The 17,080-nt window shown below is 42.5% G+C and overlaps 2 protein-coding genes across 2 annotated transcripts in view; both read left to right on the top strand.

The window, feature by feature from the left end:
- The first annotated feature begins 6,108 nt into the window (after nt 1-6,108).
- Nucleotides 6,109-17,080, top strand: part of LOC133610233 (uncharacterized) — a 29,299-nt gene continuing 18,327 nt past the window's right edge. Inside the window, exons 1-3 of the mRNA XM_061966359.2 lie at nt 6,109-6,518; nt 15,882-15,895; nt 16,833-16,836. Of these exons, the coding sequence (XP_061822343.2) occupies nt 6,139-6,518; nt 15,882-15,895; nt 16,833-16,836 (398 nt within the window). The 5' untranslated portion in view covers nt 6,109-6,138. The remainder of the gene's footprint in view (nt 6,519-15,881; nt 15,896-16,832; nt 16,837-17,080) is intronic.
- LOC140679129 (histone H4) lies at nt 12,164-12,545 on the top strand. Its single transcript, XM_072914039.1, has one exon. It carries the CDS (start codon nt 12,181-12,183, stop codon nt 12,490-12,492), a length of 312 nt encoding a protein of 103 aa, XP_072770140.1. The 5' UTR covers nt 12,164-12,180; the 3' UTR covers nt 12,493-12,545.

The following is a 17,080-nucleotide window of genomic DNA, read 5'->3' as shown; positions in this document are numbered from 1 at the left end:
TAAAACTGGGGACAACCCTTCTCCACCAGTCTTATACTTTAGTCCGGACCCAGACGGCGAGGAGTGTTGTGCAATGAGTTGCAGCAACATCTGAAATACGAGACTAAAATATCCACACATCTGCTCAACACTAACAGTCAAAATGTTAGAATAATTATGTATATATTATCATCATTACTTTACGCTAAAGGGCTGTTGATATACATTATTGTCAATTGTGCTGAAGTGGTATTTTTGTATCTGTGTAAGCTGGCAAACCAAAAGATTGCCAGTTGTCTTTATCAGTGTCTGTGTCCAGAACGGCCTGCTGACTGCCAAGGCCGAACACCGCCGTGACGCAGACAGAGCAGAGACAAGGCGATATGACCTGCGTCAACTAATTTTCACTTATTCTATAATCATATATTGTGTCTAACTGGAGTTGTCGAGATTACCCCCTTCCTTCAGCGACAGCTTCAGGGATGTACCGTATTTTCCGCACTATAAGGCGCACCGGATTATTAGCCGCACCTTCAATGAATGGCATATTTCATAACTTTGTCCACCAATAAGCCGCCCCGGACTATAAGCCGCGCCTACGCTGCGCTAAAGGGAATGTCAAAAAAACAGTCGGATAGGTCAGTCAAACTTTAATAATATATTAAAAACCAGCGTTCTAACAACTCTGTTCACTCCCAAAATGTACGCAAATGTGCAATCACAAACATAGTAAAATTCAAAATAGTGCAGAGCAATAGCAACATAATGTTGCTCGAACGTTAATGTCACAACACACAAAATAAACAAAGCGCTCACCTTCTGAAGTTATTCTTCATTCGTAAATCCTTCGAATTCTTCGTCTTCGGTGTCCGAATTGAAAAGTTGGGCAAATGTGGGATCCAAAATGGCCGGTTACGTCTCGTCGAAGTCATCGGAGTCAGTGTCACTGTTCAGCAGTTCTGTGAATCCTGCCTTCCGGAAAGCTCGGACCACAGTTGTGACCGAAATATCTGCCCAGGCATTTACGATCCACTGGCAAATGTTGGCGTATGTCGTCCAGAGCTGTCTGCCCGTCTTAGTGAAGGTGTGTTCGCCTTCGGTCATCCATTGTTCCCACGCCGTTCGCAGTCGTGATTTGAATGCCCTGTTGACACCAATATCCAGCGGTTGGAGTTCTTTGGTTAATCCACCCGGAATGACGGCAAGTGTTGTATTTGTGTGCTTCACTTGTTTTTTGACACCATCTGTGATGTGGGCGCGCATAGAGTCGTATATCAACATGGACGGAGCTGCGTGAAAAAAGCCACACGGCCTCTTCGCGTAAACTTCCCTTAACCACTCGCTCATCTTTTCTTCATCCATCCATCCCTTCGAGTTAGCTTTTATGATGACGCCGGCTGGAAAGGTCTCTTTTGGCAAGGTCTTCCTTTTGAATATCACCATGGGTGGAAGTTTCAGGCCATTAGCATGGCAAGCTAGAACCACAGTGAAGGACGACTTCTCATTCCCTGTGGTGCGAATATTCACCGTACGTGCTCCCGTTGTATCCACAGTATCCACAGTGCGGTTCACAGGAATATCATTTGCTGTGAAATAGTAATCCGTGTGAGGATGGAGAGATTGCGTCTTTTCATGAACCGGATCCTTGTCGCTTAGTAGGAGCCATTTTGTGGTCTTTACAGATGTAAACAGGAAATGAAACGTACGGTAATATCCGCGCGCTTTTTCTTCTTCTACGCGGGCGAGTGGTTGCTTACAGTAGAAGAAGAAGCGCTTCCTGTTCTATGGGGGCGGGTGCTTACCTTGGCGGTTGCTTGCGTAGAAGAAGAAACGCTTCCTGTTCTACCGGGAAAAAAGATGGCGGCTGTTTACCGTAGTTACGAGACCGAAACTTTATGAAAATGAATCTTAATATTTATCCATATATAAAGCGCACCGGGTTAAAAGCCGCACTGTCAGCTTTTGAGTAAATTTGTGGTTTTTAGGTGCGGCTAATGGTGCGGAAAATACGGTAATAAGGACCTTCCTAATAAAAAGAGGAGGCGAGCGGGCTTTACTTTGAGAACGTAGTTTGGATCTGTAACTAGAATACAGCCCGAAATACGTGTCTCCTCATGAGCTAAATTGAACTCTGTCTCTGCATGATTCCTGGCTTCTTGTCTGATTTATAGATGCCATCAGTGTTTGAACCTGACACAAATACCACCTGGAATGTTGACTTCTAGGATACGTAGGTCTATACAATCAGCACATACGTCATTTATAATAAAGAACTTGTCGCCTTCCCCATCCTTTTGTCTTCCATGAAACGAAGAAATATCACCTGTCGCTGGATTCCCCGTGCCCTTACTCCCTACGTGTGCTCTTCCGTTAACGTTATTAGATGCCGAATTTTAGCATCCATCGTTATTATTCCTTGCAAGCAGACCATCATGAACACGGTTGCCTCCGAGGTCTCCATTCTTGCTTGCGTTGTTTCTCTGTTCACCTTTGGCGGGCGGGTTGTCGGTTGTTTTGCAGTGGTAGGTGAGGCGCTAACGTGATACGTCACGGGTTGCCGGCGGATATGCGTCACACGTGTTTCTTACCAAGGTCCCCAGCATCTCCAGCCATGTGCCAATGTGAAATGGAAAAGTCCCTATGGGGAATGTTGGTTCCTATAACTAAACTCGATTGTTGTAGTTCTTAGAACTAGTATATGCGGATCCGGCTCTAATCTACCGTATTTTCCGCACTATAAGGCGCACCGGATTATTAGCCGCACCTTCTATGAATTACATATTTCATAATTTTGTCCACCAATAAGCCGCCCCGGACTAAAAGCCGCGCCTACGCTGCGCTAAAGTGAATGTCAAAAAAACGCTGCGCTAAAGTGAATGTCAAAAAAACAGTCAGATAGTTCAGTCAAACTTTAATAATATATTGAAAACCAGCGTTCTAACAACTCTGTCCCAAAATGTACGCAAATGTGCAATCACAAACATAGTAAAATTCAAAATGGTGTAGAGCAATAAATAGCAACATAATGTTGCTCGAACGTTAATGTCACAACACACAAAATAAACATAGCGCTCACCTTCTGAAGTTATTCTTCATTCGTAAATCCTTCGAATTCTTCGTCTTCGGTGTCCGAATTGAAAAGTTGCGCAAGCGTGGGATCCAAAAATGGCCGGCTCCGCCTCGTCGAAGTCATCGGATTCAGTGTCGCTGTTGTTGTGCAGCAGTTCTGTGAATCCTGCCTTCCGGAAAGCTCGGACCACAGTTGTGACCGAAACTATCTGCCCAGGCATTTACGATCCACTGACAGATGTTGGCGTATGTCGACCGGCGCTATCTGCCCGTCTTAGTGAAGGTGTGTTCGCCTTCGGAGCTGTGTGAAAAAAGCCACCCGGCCTCTTCGCGTAAACTTCCCTTAACCACTCGCTCATCTTTTCTTCATCCATCCATCCCTTCGAGTTAGCTTTTATGATGACGCCGGCTGGAAAGGTCTCTTTTGGCAAGGTCTTCCTTTTGAATATCACCCTGGGTGGAAGTTAGCATGGCAAGCTAGAACCACAGTGAAGGATGACTTCTCATTCTCTGTGGTGCGAATATTCACCGTACGTGCTCCCGTTCCACAGTGCAGTTCACAGGAATATCAGTTGCTGTGAAATACGGTAGTAATCCGTGTGCGGATGGAGAGATTGCGTCTTTTTATGAACCGGATCCTTGTCCTTTGTAGGAGCCATTTTGTGGTCTTTACAGATGTAAACAGGAAATGAAACGTACGGTGATATCCGCGCGTTTTTTCTTCTTCTTCCGGGGGCGGGTGAAGCGCTTCCTGTTCTATGGGGGCGGGTGAAGCGCTTCCTGTTCTATGGGGGCGGGTGCTTTCCTTGGCGGTTGCTTGCGTAGAAGAAGAAGCGCTTCCTGTTCTACCGGGAAAAAAGATGGCGGCTGTTTACCGAAGTTGCGAGACCGAAACTTTATGAAAATGAATCGTAATAAAGCGCACCGGGTTATTAGGCGCACTGTCAGCTTTTGAGAAAAATTGTGGTTTTTAGGTGCGCCTTATAGTGCGGAAAATACGGTAATCTGTTTTTTGTTTTCATTGTAAACATTCCACAAAATGATGCCATTTCCTCATTCTTTGACACACTATGCATGCTGTACTTTGTATGTCATCACCAAAGGCGGGGTTGTGCGGAAGTGCATCCATACGCTCAATTCCTTTGACACTTGTTCATTTTGTTTTATTTTCCAGTTGCTAATTTCTCTTTCCATTTCCAAATAGAGCAGCTAAAATATAAAATAAATAAATCCAATAAAGCTGATTCTGAGAGGGCTGTGTGTAAAATTTGCATAGAGAACGGCTCTCAAACAAATTACAACTGCGAAGCTGTTCTCATCGTTCACCTCAAATTGTCATTCAGAAAACTCGACTCGTTCGCGAGCGCCACATTTCTAATCCACACAAATATTACACTATTAGTGGGAGGTACTTTATTCCGAAATATTGGCTGTAATGAGATGGTGTCTTGTCCAGGGTGAACCCTGCCTTCCGCCCAAATGCAGCTGAGATAGTCTCCAGCACCCCCCGCGACCCCAAAAGGGACAAGCGGTAGAAAATGGATGGATGGATGGCTGGCTGTAATGTTGTTTTTATTATAAACATTCCACAAGGTTGTGAAATATCGCCATGCCTCGACAGTGACATCAATATTTTGAATTTTCCCTCACCTTAAAAACTTAGCACAAGAACATTTAAACAATAGAGAAAAAAATGTACGAACATATGAATATAAAATGTATTTATGGATATAAAAACTATAACTTACAACTAGAATGAAATATTGAAATATAAAACTGAGAATACACAATAGTGTGAATAAAATGATTGTAAATATACACAAAATTCATCCATCCATTTTCTACCGCTTGTCCCTCTCGGGATCGAGGGGGCGCTGGAGCCTAAGTATAATTATATTTATTATATTATATATTATAATTATATTTCCACTTTTTGAATGTAATAAATATATATTCCTCCCACCTCCAAAGACATGCACCTGGGGATAGGTTGATTGGCAACACTAAATTGGCCCTAGTGTGTGAATGTGAGTGTGAACGTTGTCTGTCTGTGTTGGCCCTCTGATGAGGTGGCGACTTGTCCAGGGTGTACCCCGCCTTCCGCCCGATTGTAGCTGAGATAGGCTCCAGTGCTATCCACGACTCCGAAGGGAATAAGCGGTAGAAAATGGATGGATGGATATATATATATTTATATGAAATAAATGTGTTGTGTGTGTGTTTATATATATATATATATATATATATATATATATATATATATATATATATATATATATATATATATATATATATATATATATATATGTATGTATGTATGTATGTATGTATGTATGTATGTATGTATGTATATATATATATATATGTATATATAAATATATATATGTATGTATGTATATATATATATATATATACACGCCGACACTTTGAACAATTATTTTCATTCGCCTGTATGGTTTTGTTTTTTATTTTAAGAACACTTTTATGTTGCATTGTTATATTGCTGGGTTTCATGCGACGGTCTCCAGTCCCATTGGGCTAATGTTTATTTACCTGATACAGTGCAGATTTGGGCATATTTTGAAAGGATTATAAGCAAATATATTAGCGATCAGGAAAAAAATGAAATATTTAAAATAGGATAGAGTAGATAATAATAATTTTTGGCAGATTTAAATCAACAAGACGTTACTGTTCGCTACGACCTCACCTTAAGTGTTACTTACAAGGATTTAGAGAATAAAAAGATTGGAGGCACATCATGTCTTTACATCTGATGGGTCCACAAATTAATCATTAATGGGTGAAAGACAAATTTGGACTTGCTATTAGGGATATTTGTGTCATTATGTAAATATATTTTCTACAAACAGTTTCTTTTACAGTAATATATCATTCTGATGAGCGCAGTATACGGGACTTACACGCCAAGAACATCAATTTAGAGGAACTTCGTTGCTGATTGGACAACAGCTTCCCCGGCAAACCAGCCAATCACAGAGCAGCATGGGAGTGAGTATATACGCTGCTGGCAGGGCTGCGACACACACTTGTCGAAAGGCACTGAGCTACCAAACGCAATTAATAATCATGTCTGGACGCGGTAAAACCGGCGGCAAGGCTAGAGCCAAGGCCAAGACCAGGTCTTCCCGTGCCGGACTGCAGTTCCCAGTGGGTCGCGTCCACCGTCTGCTCCGCAAAGGCAACTATGGCGAGCGTATCGGCGCCGGTGCTCCTGTCTACCTGGCAGCAGTGCTGGAGTATCTGACCGCTGAGATCTTGGAGTTGGCGGGAAACGCAGCCCGTGACAACAAGAAGACCAGAATCATCCCCCGTCATCTTCAGCTGGCTGTCCGCAACGACGAGGAGCTCAACAAACTCCTCGGAGGTGTGACCATTGCCCAGGGCGGTGTGTTGCCTAACATCCAGGCTGTTCTGCTGCCCAAGAAGACCGAGAAGGCTGCCAAGAAGTAAACTACTTCACATCTTAATCCCCACAAAGGCTCTTTTAAGAGCCACTCACTTCTCCAGTAAAGAGGTCGATTCCATCTACCAATAATTTTGGTACCAAATGGTGTTAATGCAATTGTTTAGTGACCAAATGCTATAAGGGACCTGTACAGTCTTGATCAATTTCAAGAATTACTACATTATACGACATCATTAGTGGTATTTAAAATTCAGCTTCATTCCCAGAGCTGTCATCATCTTGAACTCTAATTTATAATAATACTAATAATAATTCACCACTATACAATATCCTACCCTAATACCCTACTGTGCAATATTCCCCTTTGAGTGCAATACGTCCCACACTGATTATTTATTACTACGGTACTCTTGTCTTGTTCTGTATCCATCCATCCATCCATCTTCTTCCGCTTATCCGAGGTCGGGTCGCGGGGGCAGCAGCCTAAGCAGGGAAGCCCAGACTTCCCTCTCCCCAGCCACTTCGTCCAGCTCCTCCCGGGGGATCCCGAGGCGTTCCCAGGCCAGCCGGGAGACATAGTCTTCCCAACGTGTCCTGGGTCTTCCCCGTGGCCTCCTACCGGTCGGACATGCCCTAAACACCTCCTTAGGGAGGCGCTCGGGTGGCATCCTGACCAGATGCCCGAACCACCTCATCTGGCTCCTCTCGATGTGGAGGAGCAGCGGCTTTACTTTAAGCTCCCCCCGGATGACAGAGCTTCTCACCCCATCTCTAAGGGAGAGCCCCGCCACCCGGCGGAGGAAACTCATTTCGGCCGCTTGTACCCGTGATCTTGTCCTTTCGGTCATAACCCAAAGCTCATGACCATAGGTGAGGATGGGAACGTAGATGGACCGGTAAATTGAGAGCTTTGCCTTCCGGCTCAGCTCCTTCTTCACCACAACGGATCGATACAGCGTCCGCATTACTGAAGACGCCGCACCGATCCACCTGTCGATCTCACGATCCACTCTTCCCTCACTCGTGAACAAGACTCCGAGGTACTTGAACTCCTCCACTTGGGGCAAGATCTCCTCCCCAACCCGGAGATGGCACTCCACCCTTTTCCGGGCGAGAACCATGGACTCGGACTTGGAGGTGCTGATTCTCATCCCAGTCGCTTCACACTCAGCTGCGAACCGATCCAGTGAGAGCTGAAGATCCTGGCCAGATGAAGCCATCAGGACCAAATCATCTGCAAAAAGCAGAGACCTAATCCTGCAGCCACCAAACCGGATCCCCTCAACGCCTTGACTGCGCCTAGAAATTCTGTCCATAAAAGTTATGAACAGAATCGGTGACAAAGGGCAGCCTTGGCGGAGTCCAACCCTCACCGGAAACGTGTCCGACTTACTGCCGGCAATGCGAACCAAGCTCTGACACTGATCACTTGTTCTGTATATTGTACAGTATTTTGTATTTCTATAGTGTTTTGTATATTGTACAGGATTGCTTATTATTCTTATTAGTTTTTTTTCTTTATTGCCTGATGTGTAATTTATTTTATTGTATTATTTATTTTTACCCCATATTTGTTCCCACTACTGCACCTTAAATTGGAGTCCTTAATCTCGTTATATGCAAATATGACAATGAAGTCCATTCTATTCTTCTATTCTAGCCACCCACACTGGTTTAAATGTAACTTAGATATTGGGTTTCACTATGTAAAGCGCTTTGAGTCACTAGAGAAAAAGCGCTATATAAATATAATTCACTTCACTTCACTATTCTAATCTTCAAAGGATCATCAATCCCAATAATATACAAATGTGAACAAATCTTGTGAAAATAACTTGAACCACTTGAACCAAAATTTGAGTTCTCAGAGCTTCATGCACCACAACACCACGTAATGCCCCTGTAGCTTTTTCTGATGCATTTCATATTTGAGTCTGTGTGGTTCTTGGAAATGATGATGAAATACGAGTGTATGACCAGATAGGTCTGCTACATAGAACAAACAATACCTAAGAACAAATATTGATTTATATGTATTTTCCCACCATGGTAGTATTGTGGCAGGTTGTGTGACATTTTTGACACTTTAAGCAAGAATAGGGCACTGATGATGTACACACCAGGATATTTTTTGCATTATTTCATTGATTTCAATAGTTGTTGGTTTTAAGCCAATCCTTTTTGACACAGCCTCTCCCTCATCAGAATAGTCCTTATTGTCATTGACCAGCAAATGAAGAACGGAATTGACAACCGTATTTTCCGCACTATAAGGCGCACCTAAAAACCACAAATTTTCTCAAAAGCTGACAGTGCGCCTTATAACCCGGTGCGCTTTATATATGGATAAATATTAAGATTCATTTTCATAAAGTTTCGGTCTCGTAACTACGGTAAACAGCCGCCATCTTTTTTCCCGGTAGAACAGGAAGCGCTTCTTCTACGCAAGCAACCGCCAAGGTAAGCACCCGCCCCCATAGAACAGGAAGCGCTTCTTCTTCTACTGTAAGCAACCACCCGCCCGTGTAGAAGAAGAAAAAGCGCGCGGATATTACGTACGTTTCATTTCCTTTGTGTGTTTACATCTGTAAAGACCACAAAATGGCTCCTACTAAACGACAGGGATCCGGTTCATGAAAAGACGCAATCTCTCCATCCGCACACGGATTACTATTTCACAGCAAATGATATTCCTGTGAACCGCACTGTGAATACAACGGGAGCACGTACGGTGAATATTCGCACCACAGGGAATGAGAAGTCATCCTTCACTGTGGTTCTAGCTTGCCATGCTAATGGCCAGAAACTTCCACCCATGGTGATATTCAAAAGGAAGACCTTGCCAAAAGAGACCTTTCCAGCCGGCGTCATCATAAAAGCTAACTCGAAGGGATGGATGAAGAAAAGATGAGCGAGTGGTTAAGGTAAGTTTAAGTTTACGCAAAGAGGCCGGGTGGCTTTTTTCACGCAGCTTCGTCCATGTTGATATACGATTCCATGCGCGCCCACATCACGCTGGTTTTAATATATTATTAAAGTTTGACTGACCTATCTGACTGTTTTTTTGACATTCCTTTAGCGCAGTTAGATGCGGCTTACAACACGGGGCGGCTTATAGGTGGACAAAGTTTTGAAATATGCCGTTCATTGAAGGCGCGGCTTATAACACAGGGCGCCTTATGGTGCGGAAAATACGGTACTCCCTCTGCAGTGCAGTCATGAAAACAGGTGAAACGTAGCGGAATTTTTTTTACATTTTTTTGAACATTGTTCGTTAAATAAAAACCTCACATATTGAAGCAATAATAATAATGCAAGACTGTAATAAACATTATAAAATAAATAATGGGTTCAGCCTTAACTAAAGTCCATAGTTTAGTGAAGGTATTACAACATACAATGCTTTGCAGAACTGCATATCAAAAAAGGGGTGAAATTAATATTGTTAGTTTACATAAGACAGAGTCAACATTCTTATAGTTATATACAGTGATTAGAAATAATAATAATAATAATAATAATAATAATAATATAAGACTATAATAAACAATATAACACAAATAATGGGTTCAGCCTCAACAAAAGTTCATATTTTATTGAAGGTTTGTCCACTTTTAATACAACATACAATGCTTTGCAGGACTTTATATCAAAAAGGGGATGATATTATTATTGTTAGTTTACATAACACAGAGAATCAACATTCTTATAGTCATGTACAATGATTAGAAATAAACATAACAGTTGTATTATAATCACAACATATATTTTGTTGCAAGTTAGACTGGCTGAAGGCCAAAAAGAGAGATAAACTGGCGACAATCTAACAAAACAGTTTTATGTGTATCTGTGCTATGGCTATGAGTTGTTTTTGTGGACCCCCTCACCAGGGGCCCAGGTTTAGACCAATTTTTTTTCTCACCCCCCCATTGTTTACCTGTTTCTCACCTTTTTTGTAAGCGGCGCCGAAAGTTGGCAGACCCGTCAGCGATCCTGTTCTGTCTCCGTGTAATGTTTGATCCTGTTCTGTCTCCCTGTAATGTTTGTCTGATCTTGAATGGGATTGTGCTGAAAATTTTTTAAATTCCCCCTCAGGGATTAATAAAGTATTTCTGATTCTGATTCTGATTCTGAAAAGTAGAGTGTACTTGAATGTATATTTGCTACACACATTGGTAACATATATATATGTGTTCTGTGAGTATTCTGAGTATTGTCTTGACAACAATTACCTTTGTTGTAGAATTGAACAACACAACACAAATGACGTATTTGACTTTTTAAAATACTGTATTTCTAATTTGTCACAGTAAGAGCGAAATTAATGTTTTAAAATTGTGGTTGTATTTTGTAACTGCTATTTCTATATTGTGGCTGCAAAAACAGATATTCAATCAATCAATCAATCAATGTTTATTTATATAGCCCTAAATCACAAGTGTCTCAAAGGGCTGCACAAGCCACAACGACATCCTCGGTATAGCCCACATAAGGGCAAGGAAAAACTCACCCCAGTGGGACGTCGATGTGAATGACTATGAGAAACCTTGGAGAGGACCGCATATGTGGGTAACCCCCCCCCCTCTAGGGAGACCGAATGCAATGGATGTCGAGTGGGTCTAACATAATATTGTGAGAGTCCAGTCCATAGTGGATCCAGCATAACAGTAAGAGTCCAGTCCACAGTGGGGTCAGCAGGAAACCATCCCAAGCGGAGACGGGTCAGCAGCGCAGAGATGTTCCCAACCAATATACAGGCGTGCGGTCCACCCCGGGTCCCGACCCCGGACAGCCAGCACCCCATCCATGGCCACCGGATCTGTGTGTCTTCCCCTCCACAAGGGATAGGGGGGAGCAGAGGAGAAAAGAAAAGAAACGGCAGATCAACTGGTCTAAAAAAGGGGGGCTATTCAAAGGCTAGAGTATACAAATGAGTTTTGAGATGGGACTTAAATGTTTCTACTGAGGTAGCATCTCTAACTGTTACCGGGAGGGCATTCCATAGTGCTGGAGCCCCAATAGAAAACGCTCTATAGCCCGCAGACTTTTTTTGGGCTCTGGGAATCACTAATAAGCCGGAGTTCTTTGAACGCAGATTTCTTGCCGGGACATATGGTACAATACAATCGGTAAGATAGGCTGGAGCTAGACCGTGTAGTATTTTATACGTAAGTAGTAAAACCTTAAAGTCGCATCTTAAGTGCACAGGAAGCCAGTGCAGGTGAGCCAGTATAGGCGTAATATGATCAAACTTTCTTGTTCTTGTCAAAAGTCTAGCAGCCGCATTTTGTACCAACTGTAATCTTTTAATGCTAGACATAGGGAGACCCGAAAATAATACGTTACAGTAATCGAGACGAGACGTAACGAACGCATGAATAATGATCTCAGCGTCGCTAGTGGACAAAATGGAACGAATTTTAGCGATATTACGGAGATGAAAGAAGGCAAATATTGTGGCTTTATGTTTGATAAAGTTATGTCCAAAGACAATTAATTTCTGTAATCCACATTAATAAAGTGTGAAATGAATGGCATTTGACAAAGAACAAAGTAGCATTGTCCACTGAGTGAAGGGGAGGTGCTTCTGAGTAAAGCTCCTCCTAGTCAACTGTCTTCTTTCAGGTCCGCTTTCATGTAATAAAAGCGGCCGCCTTTCAAGTAACAGGACATCGTTCTACTCGAGCTACTCAAAAGCAAACATGTCTGGACGAGGCAAGGGAGGCAAAGGACTGGGGAAAGGAGGCGCCAAGCGTCACCGTAAAGTTCTCCGTGATAACATCCAGGGAATCACCAAACCCGCCATCCGTCGTCTGGCTCGCCGCGGCGGAGTGAAGCGTATCTCCGGCTTGATCTACGAGGAGACCCGCGGCGTCCTGAAGGTGTTCCTGGAGAATGTCATCCGTGATGCCGTCACTTACACCGAGCACGCCAAGAGGAAGACTGTGACCGCCATGGATGTTGTCTACGCCCTGAAGAGGCAGGGACGCACTCTGTACGGGTTCGGAGGTTAAAGATTCTGTCATCACCCTAATAAAACACAAACGGTCCTTTTAAGGACCACTCACGTCTCTTTAAAGAGCTGCTGTACCTCAAACCCTGGAGATCTAAATCTATATTGAGCACTATGATTATGATGTAATTTATATATATATATATATATATATATATATATATATATATATATATTACCAGTAATCTATATATAGTAATATACATATGTAACGGCCTTCTTTCATCTCCGTAATATCGCTAAAATTCGTTCCATTTTGTCCACTAGCGACGCTGAGATCATTATTCATGCGTTCGTTACGTCTCGTCTCGATTACTGTAACGTATTAATTTCGGGTCTCCCTATGTCTAGCATTAAAAGATTACAGTTGGTACAAAATGCGGCTGCTAGACTTTTGACAAGAACAAGAAAGTTTGATCATATTACGCCTACACTGGCTCACCTGCACTGGCTTCCTGTGCACTTAAGATGCGACTTTAAGGTTTTACTACTTACGTATAAAATACTACACGGTCTAGCTCCAGCCTATCTTGTCGATTGTATTGTACCAAATGTCCCGGCAAGAAATCTGCGTTCAAAGAACTCCGGCTTATTAGTGATTCCCAGAGCCCAAAAAAAGTCTGCGGGCTGTAGAGCGTTTTCTATTCGGGCTCCAGCACTATGGAATGCCCTCCCGGTAACAGTTAGAGATGCTACCTCAGTAGAAACATTTAAGTCCCATCTCAAAACTCATTTGTATACTCTAGCCTTTGAATAGCCCCCCTTTTTTAGACCAGTTGATCTGCTGTTTCTTTTCTTTTCTCCTCTGCTCCCCCCTATCCCTTGTGGAAGGGGAGACACACAGATCCGGTGGCCATGGATGGGGTGCTGGCTGTCCGGGGTCGGGACCCGGGGTGGACCGCTCGCCTGTATATCGGTTGGGAACATCTCTGCGCTGCTGACCCGTCTCCGCTCGGGATGGTTTCCTGCTGACCCCACTGTGGAATGTACTCTTACTGTTATGCTGGATCCACTATGGACTGGACTCTCACAATATTATGTTAGACCCACTCGACATCCATTGCATTCGGTCTCCCTAGGGGGGGGGGGTTACCCACATATGCGGTCCTCTCCAAGGTTTCTCATAGTCATTCACATCGACGTCCCACTGGGGTGAGTTTTTCCTTGCCCTTATGTGGGCTATACCGAGGATGTCGTTGTGGCTTGTGCAGCCCTTTGAGACACTTGTGATTTAGGGCTATATAAATAAACATTGATTGATTGAATAACTGACCACTAGGGATGGGCAATACCACACTTTTAGGATTTGATACGATACCGATACTTTTTCTTGAATCTTCATCGATACCAATACCATTAATTTCTCATTGGCAATTTATGTCAGTCTAAAATATTATTACTATTGTTATTATTTAAGACAAATCACAAGACACATACAGACCATTTATACCACATTTATTATGGTCAATATATAATAAAATTCAAATGAATAACATAAATATCATTTGTAAACAACATAAATATGAAAAAAATTAAATATAAACAAAAATATACACATTTTCACTACCTGGATACACTTGGCTTTATTGCAGACTTTCGTGCAGGGTCTTCTGCCGGGCTGCGGGTGGTGGTGCAGGTTCTTTCACAGCAGCGTGAGTCTGTCTTTTTACCAGATCACTGTGGCTCTCGGGATGTGTGGTCTTCATATGTTTAAATAAATTGCTGCTGTGTGGCACTTGTTTGTCACACAGTTCGCACCGTGCCGTGGCTTTGTCTACTGGTGAAAAATAACACCACACCACGCTTCGTTTCTTGTCTGCCATTATCGCGTCTCTGGCTTTTCCATTCCTCTGGCTCCCGCATCCGTGGCCGTGCTGACCTCCTGGCCTGGCTGCATCGCTGTCGGCTGGCTGTGTGTGTGTTGCACGTTGACGACGCTCATTCGCTGTCTCCTGTGACGTGACTGGGTCAGCTCTATACTCTGCCAGGTACAGGGGTGTCCCAGCACATAGTAAGTTAAGTAAGTAATCAAAAACATCTGAAAGTGATGCTTGCACCCCCGTTTTTAGGTTTATATCGATACTTTTTTCAGAAAAGTGATGCCAAATGAGTAGCGTGTGAGTATCGATATATCGATACCACAGGATCGATACGCACATCCCTACTGACCACCAAAATTGCCAATAACCATCCTGATAATTTATTCTTGGAAAATGTTAAAATAACAATGACCACTTACTTTACAGCAATTGACCCATACAACAGCGAATACAAACATAAGCCAAATAACATTTGCAAATATGAGCACAAAATTGGAAATATAAGAAATGTAAAATAAAAATTAATTCTTGAAATCCTGGAAAATGTTTATTTCAACTGAAAATATGATAATAGTTTAATCTCCCTGCTAAACTCAGAAAAACATCAAATAATGCTGGTAGTAACTTTCACTGCTAGAAATTGCTCTCTGGATATTTCGGCTTTTGAAAGAACTCTTGTCAGTGTCTCTTTGCAGCTACATTTATATTTGGGTGCACATCTTTTAAGTGCTTATAGAGGTTGGTAGTAGTAGTCAGAGGTGTGGACTGGAGTCACATGACTTGGACTCGAGTCAGACTCGAGTCATGAATTTGATGACTTTAGACTCGACTTGACAAAATGTAAAAAGACTTGCAACTCGACTTAGACTTTAACATCAATGACTTGTGACTTCACTTGGACTTGAGCCTTTTGAATTGACATGACTTGACATGACTTGCTACTTTCCCCAAAACCCAAAGATGAAAAAGTTATTCGGGAGCGCTCCGTATTTTTCATTGTGTACTTGTCTATCAGCGTTGCGTGTGTCAGCTGGTGTGCTCTCAGTACAACAGCCAATCAAATTAGATCTCATCACACAGCATTCATCCAATCAAATTGCAGGACAACCAACGAAGAAGACATGTCCAAACCACACGCCAGTGAACAAAAAATGATACCTAAAATAATTTTGTTTGGGTATAAAAATTACGAGGTGGTCAACACAAAACGGTTTGCAGTATGCAACACATGCGGTTCCAAATGACTGATGGAGAGGCAACAACTTCCAACTTCGTCCGGCATTTGAAGTTGCACAAAGAACGGTAAGTTTTGAATGTAAGATAACGTTTATTGGCTAAGTAACGTGACTTTTATTTGCTGTGTAGTTAAATCAGTGAGGCTGTAAACTCACTGCTAACGTTATAACGTTATTGCAAACACGGGAATCTGTTGCAGTTCACTACCTTATTCATACTTTTTGTTCAGTGATTTTTTTTAAGCAGGGTTACGTTAGTCAATATATCACACGTAACGTTAGACGGCGGTCAGCAGCACCGCGTATTTTAGCCACCTAAAAAAAGACAAAAATAGTAAAATAAAGGTCAGTTAAAATGTATACTATATTATGAATATGTGTACCGTTTTAGCTAGCTTTCTGACATACTGTTGGTTGTTTACCTCAGTGGTCCCCAACCACCGGGCCGCGGCCCGGTACTGATCCGTGGATCGATTGGTATCGGGCCGCACAAGAAATAATTTTTTTTTTCTTTCTCTTTTTTTAATTAAATCAACATAAAAAACACAAGATACACTTACAAGTAGTGCACCAACCCAAAACAACTCTCTCCCCCCTTTTGTTCTGGGCATTGAACATGAAGACTCTTCCTTCACTGTTCCGAGTGGCCATGAGAGTCTTGGCAGTGCCTGCCTCCAGTGCTCCAGTGGAGCGAGTTTTCAGCCATGGTGGCATCATACTACGCCCCCATCGTGCACAAATGACTGACAGACTCTTGGCTAATTTGGTCTTTTGCAAATGCAATGCAGCATAGGGCCCTGACATATAAAAAGTACAACTTTTTTGTTATGTTCACGTATATGTCATGTTTTTTCAATGTTAACACTTTTGTACAAATAAGTACATTTGCACTTTATTTTTCAACGTGTTTGTTCTGTAAAGGAATGAGTTAATGTCTAAAATGACTGGTTAATAGTGCTATTATAAAGTGCAATGTCAGCACAATTTTCTTTCCTGCAATTTAAAATGCACTTGTTTTAATAAATAAATACAGCGTTTGAAAAGCATACACAATCTGTGTTAATATATTAGTCTGTGGTTAAAAGGACTTGAAAGGACTCGAAACTCAAAATGCAGGACTTAGTACTTGACTTGAGACTTTCCAGTCTTGACTTTGGACTTGACTCGGGGCTTGCCTGTCTTGACTCGGGACTTGACTCGGACTTGAGGGCAAAGACTTGAGACTTACTTGTGACTTGCAAAACAATGACTTGGTCCCACCTCTGGTAGTAGTAGTGTTACCTCAGGAACGTATAGTTTTACTGCATATGTCACAGCTAGCGGTTTCTCGTCTGACACTGTAAAATAGCTCCACACGACATTCCTCTTCCTCTCCACCATCTCACCAGCAGGAGAGAGGAGGGAAGGGGCCTAGTGGACCTGAGCAAGAGGATTAACTGGAGAGGAGCTGCCCTCATACGAACCTTGTAAAGAAATATTAGTGATTAGCTGAATTTATAGAAGAGAAACTACAACAAAAAATAGTTCACATCAC

This window comes from Nerophis lumbriciformis, linkage group LG11 (assembly GCF_033978685.3).
Source record: "Nerophis lumbriciformis linkage group LG11, RoL_Nlum_v2.1, whole genome shotgun sequence".
In the NCBI taxonomy this organism is placed as follows: Eukaryota; Metazoa; Chordata; class Actinopteri; order Syngnathiformes; family Syngnathidae; genus Nerophis; species Nerophis lumbriciformis.
This window is presented reverse-complemented; position numbering and strand designations above follow the sequence as displayed.

Coding starts and splice junctions, on each gene's coding strand:
- LOC140679129 (XM_072914039.1), top strand. CDS start 12,181: ATGTCTGGACGAGGCAAGGGAGGCAAAGGACTGGGGAAAGGAGGCGCC.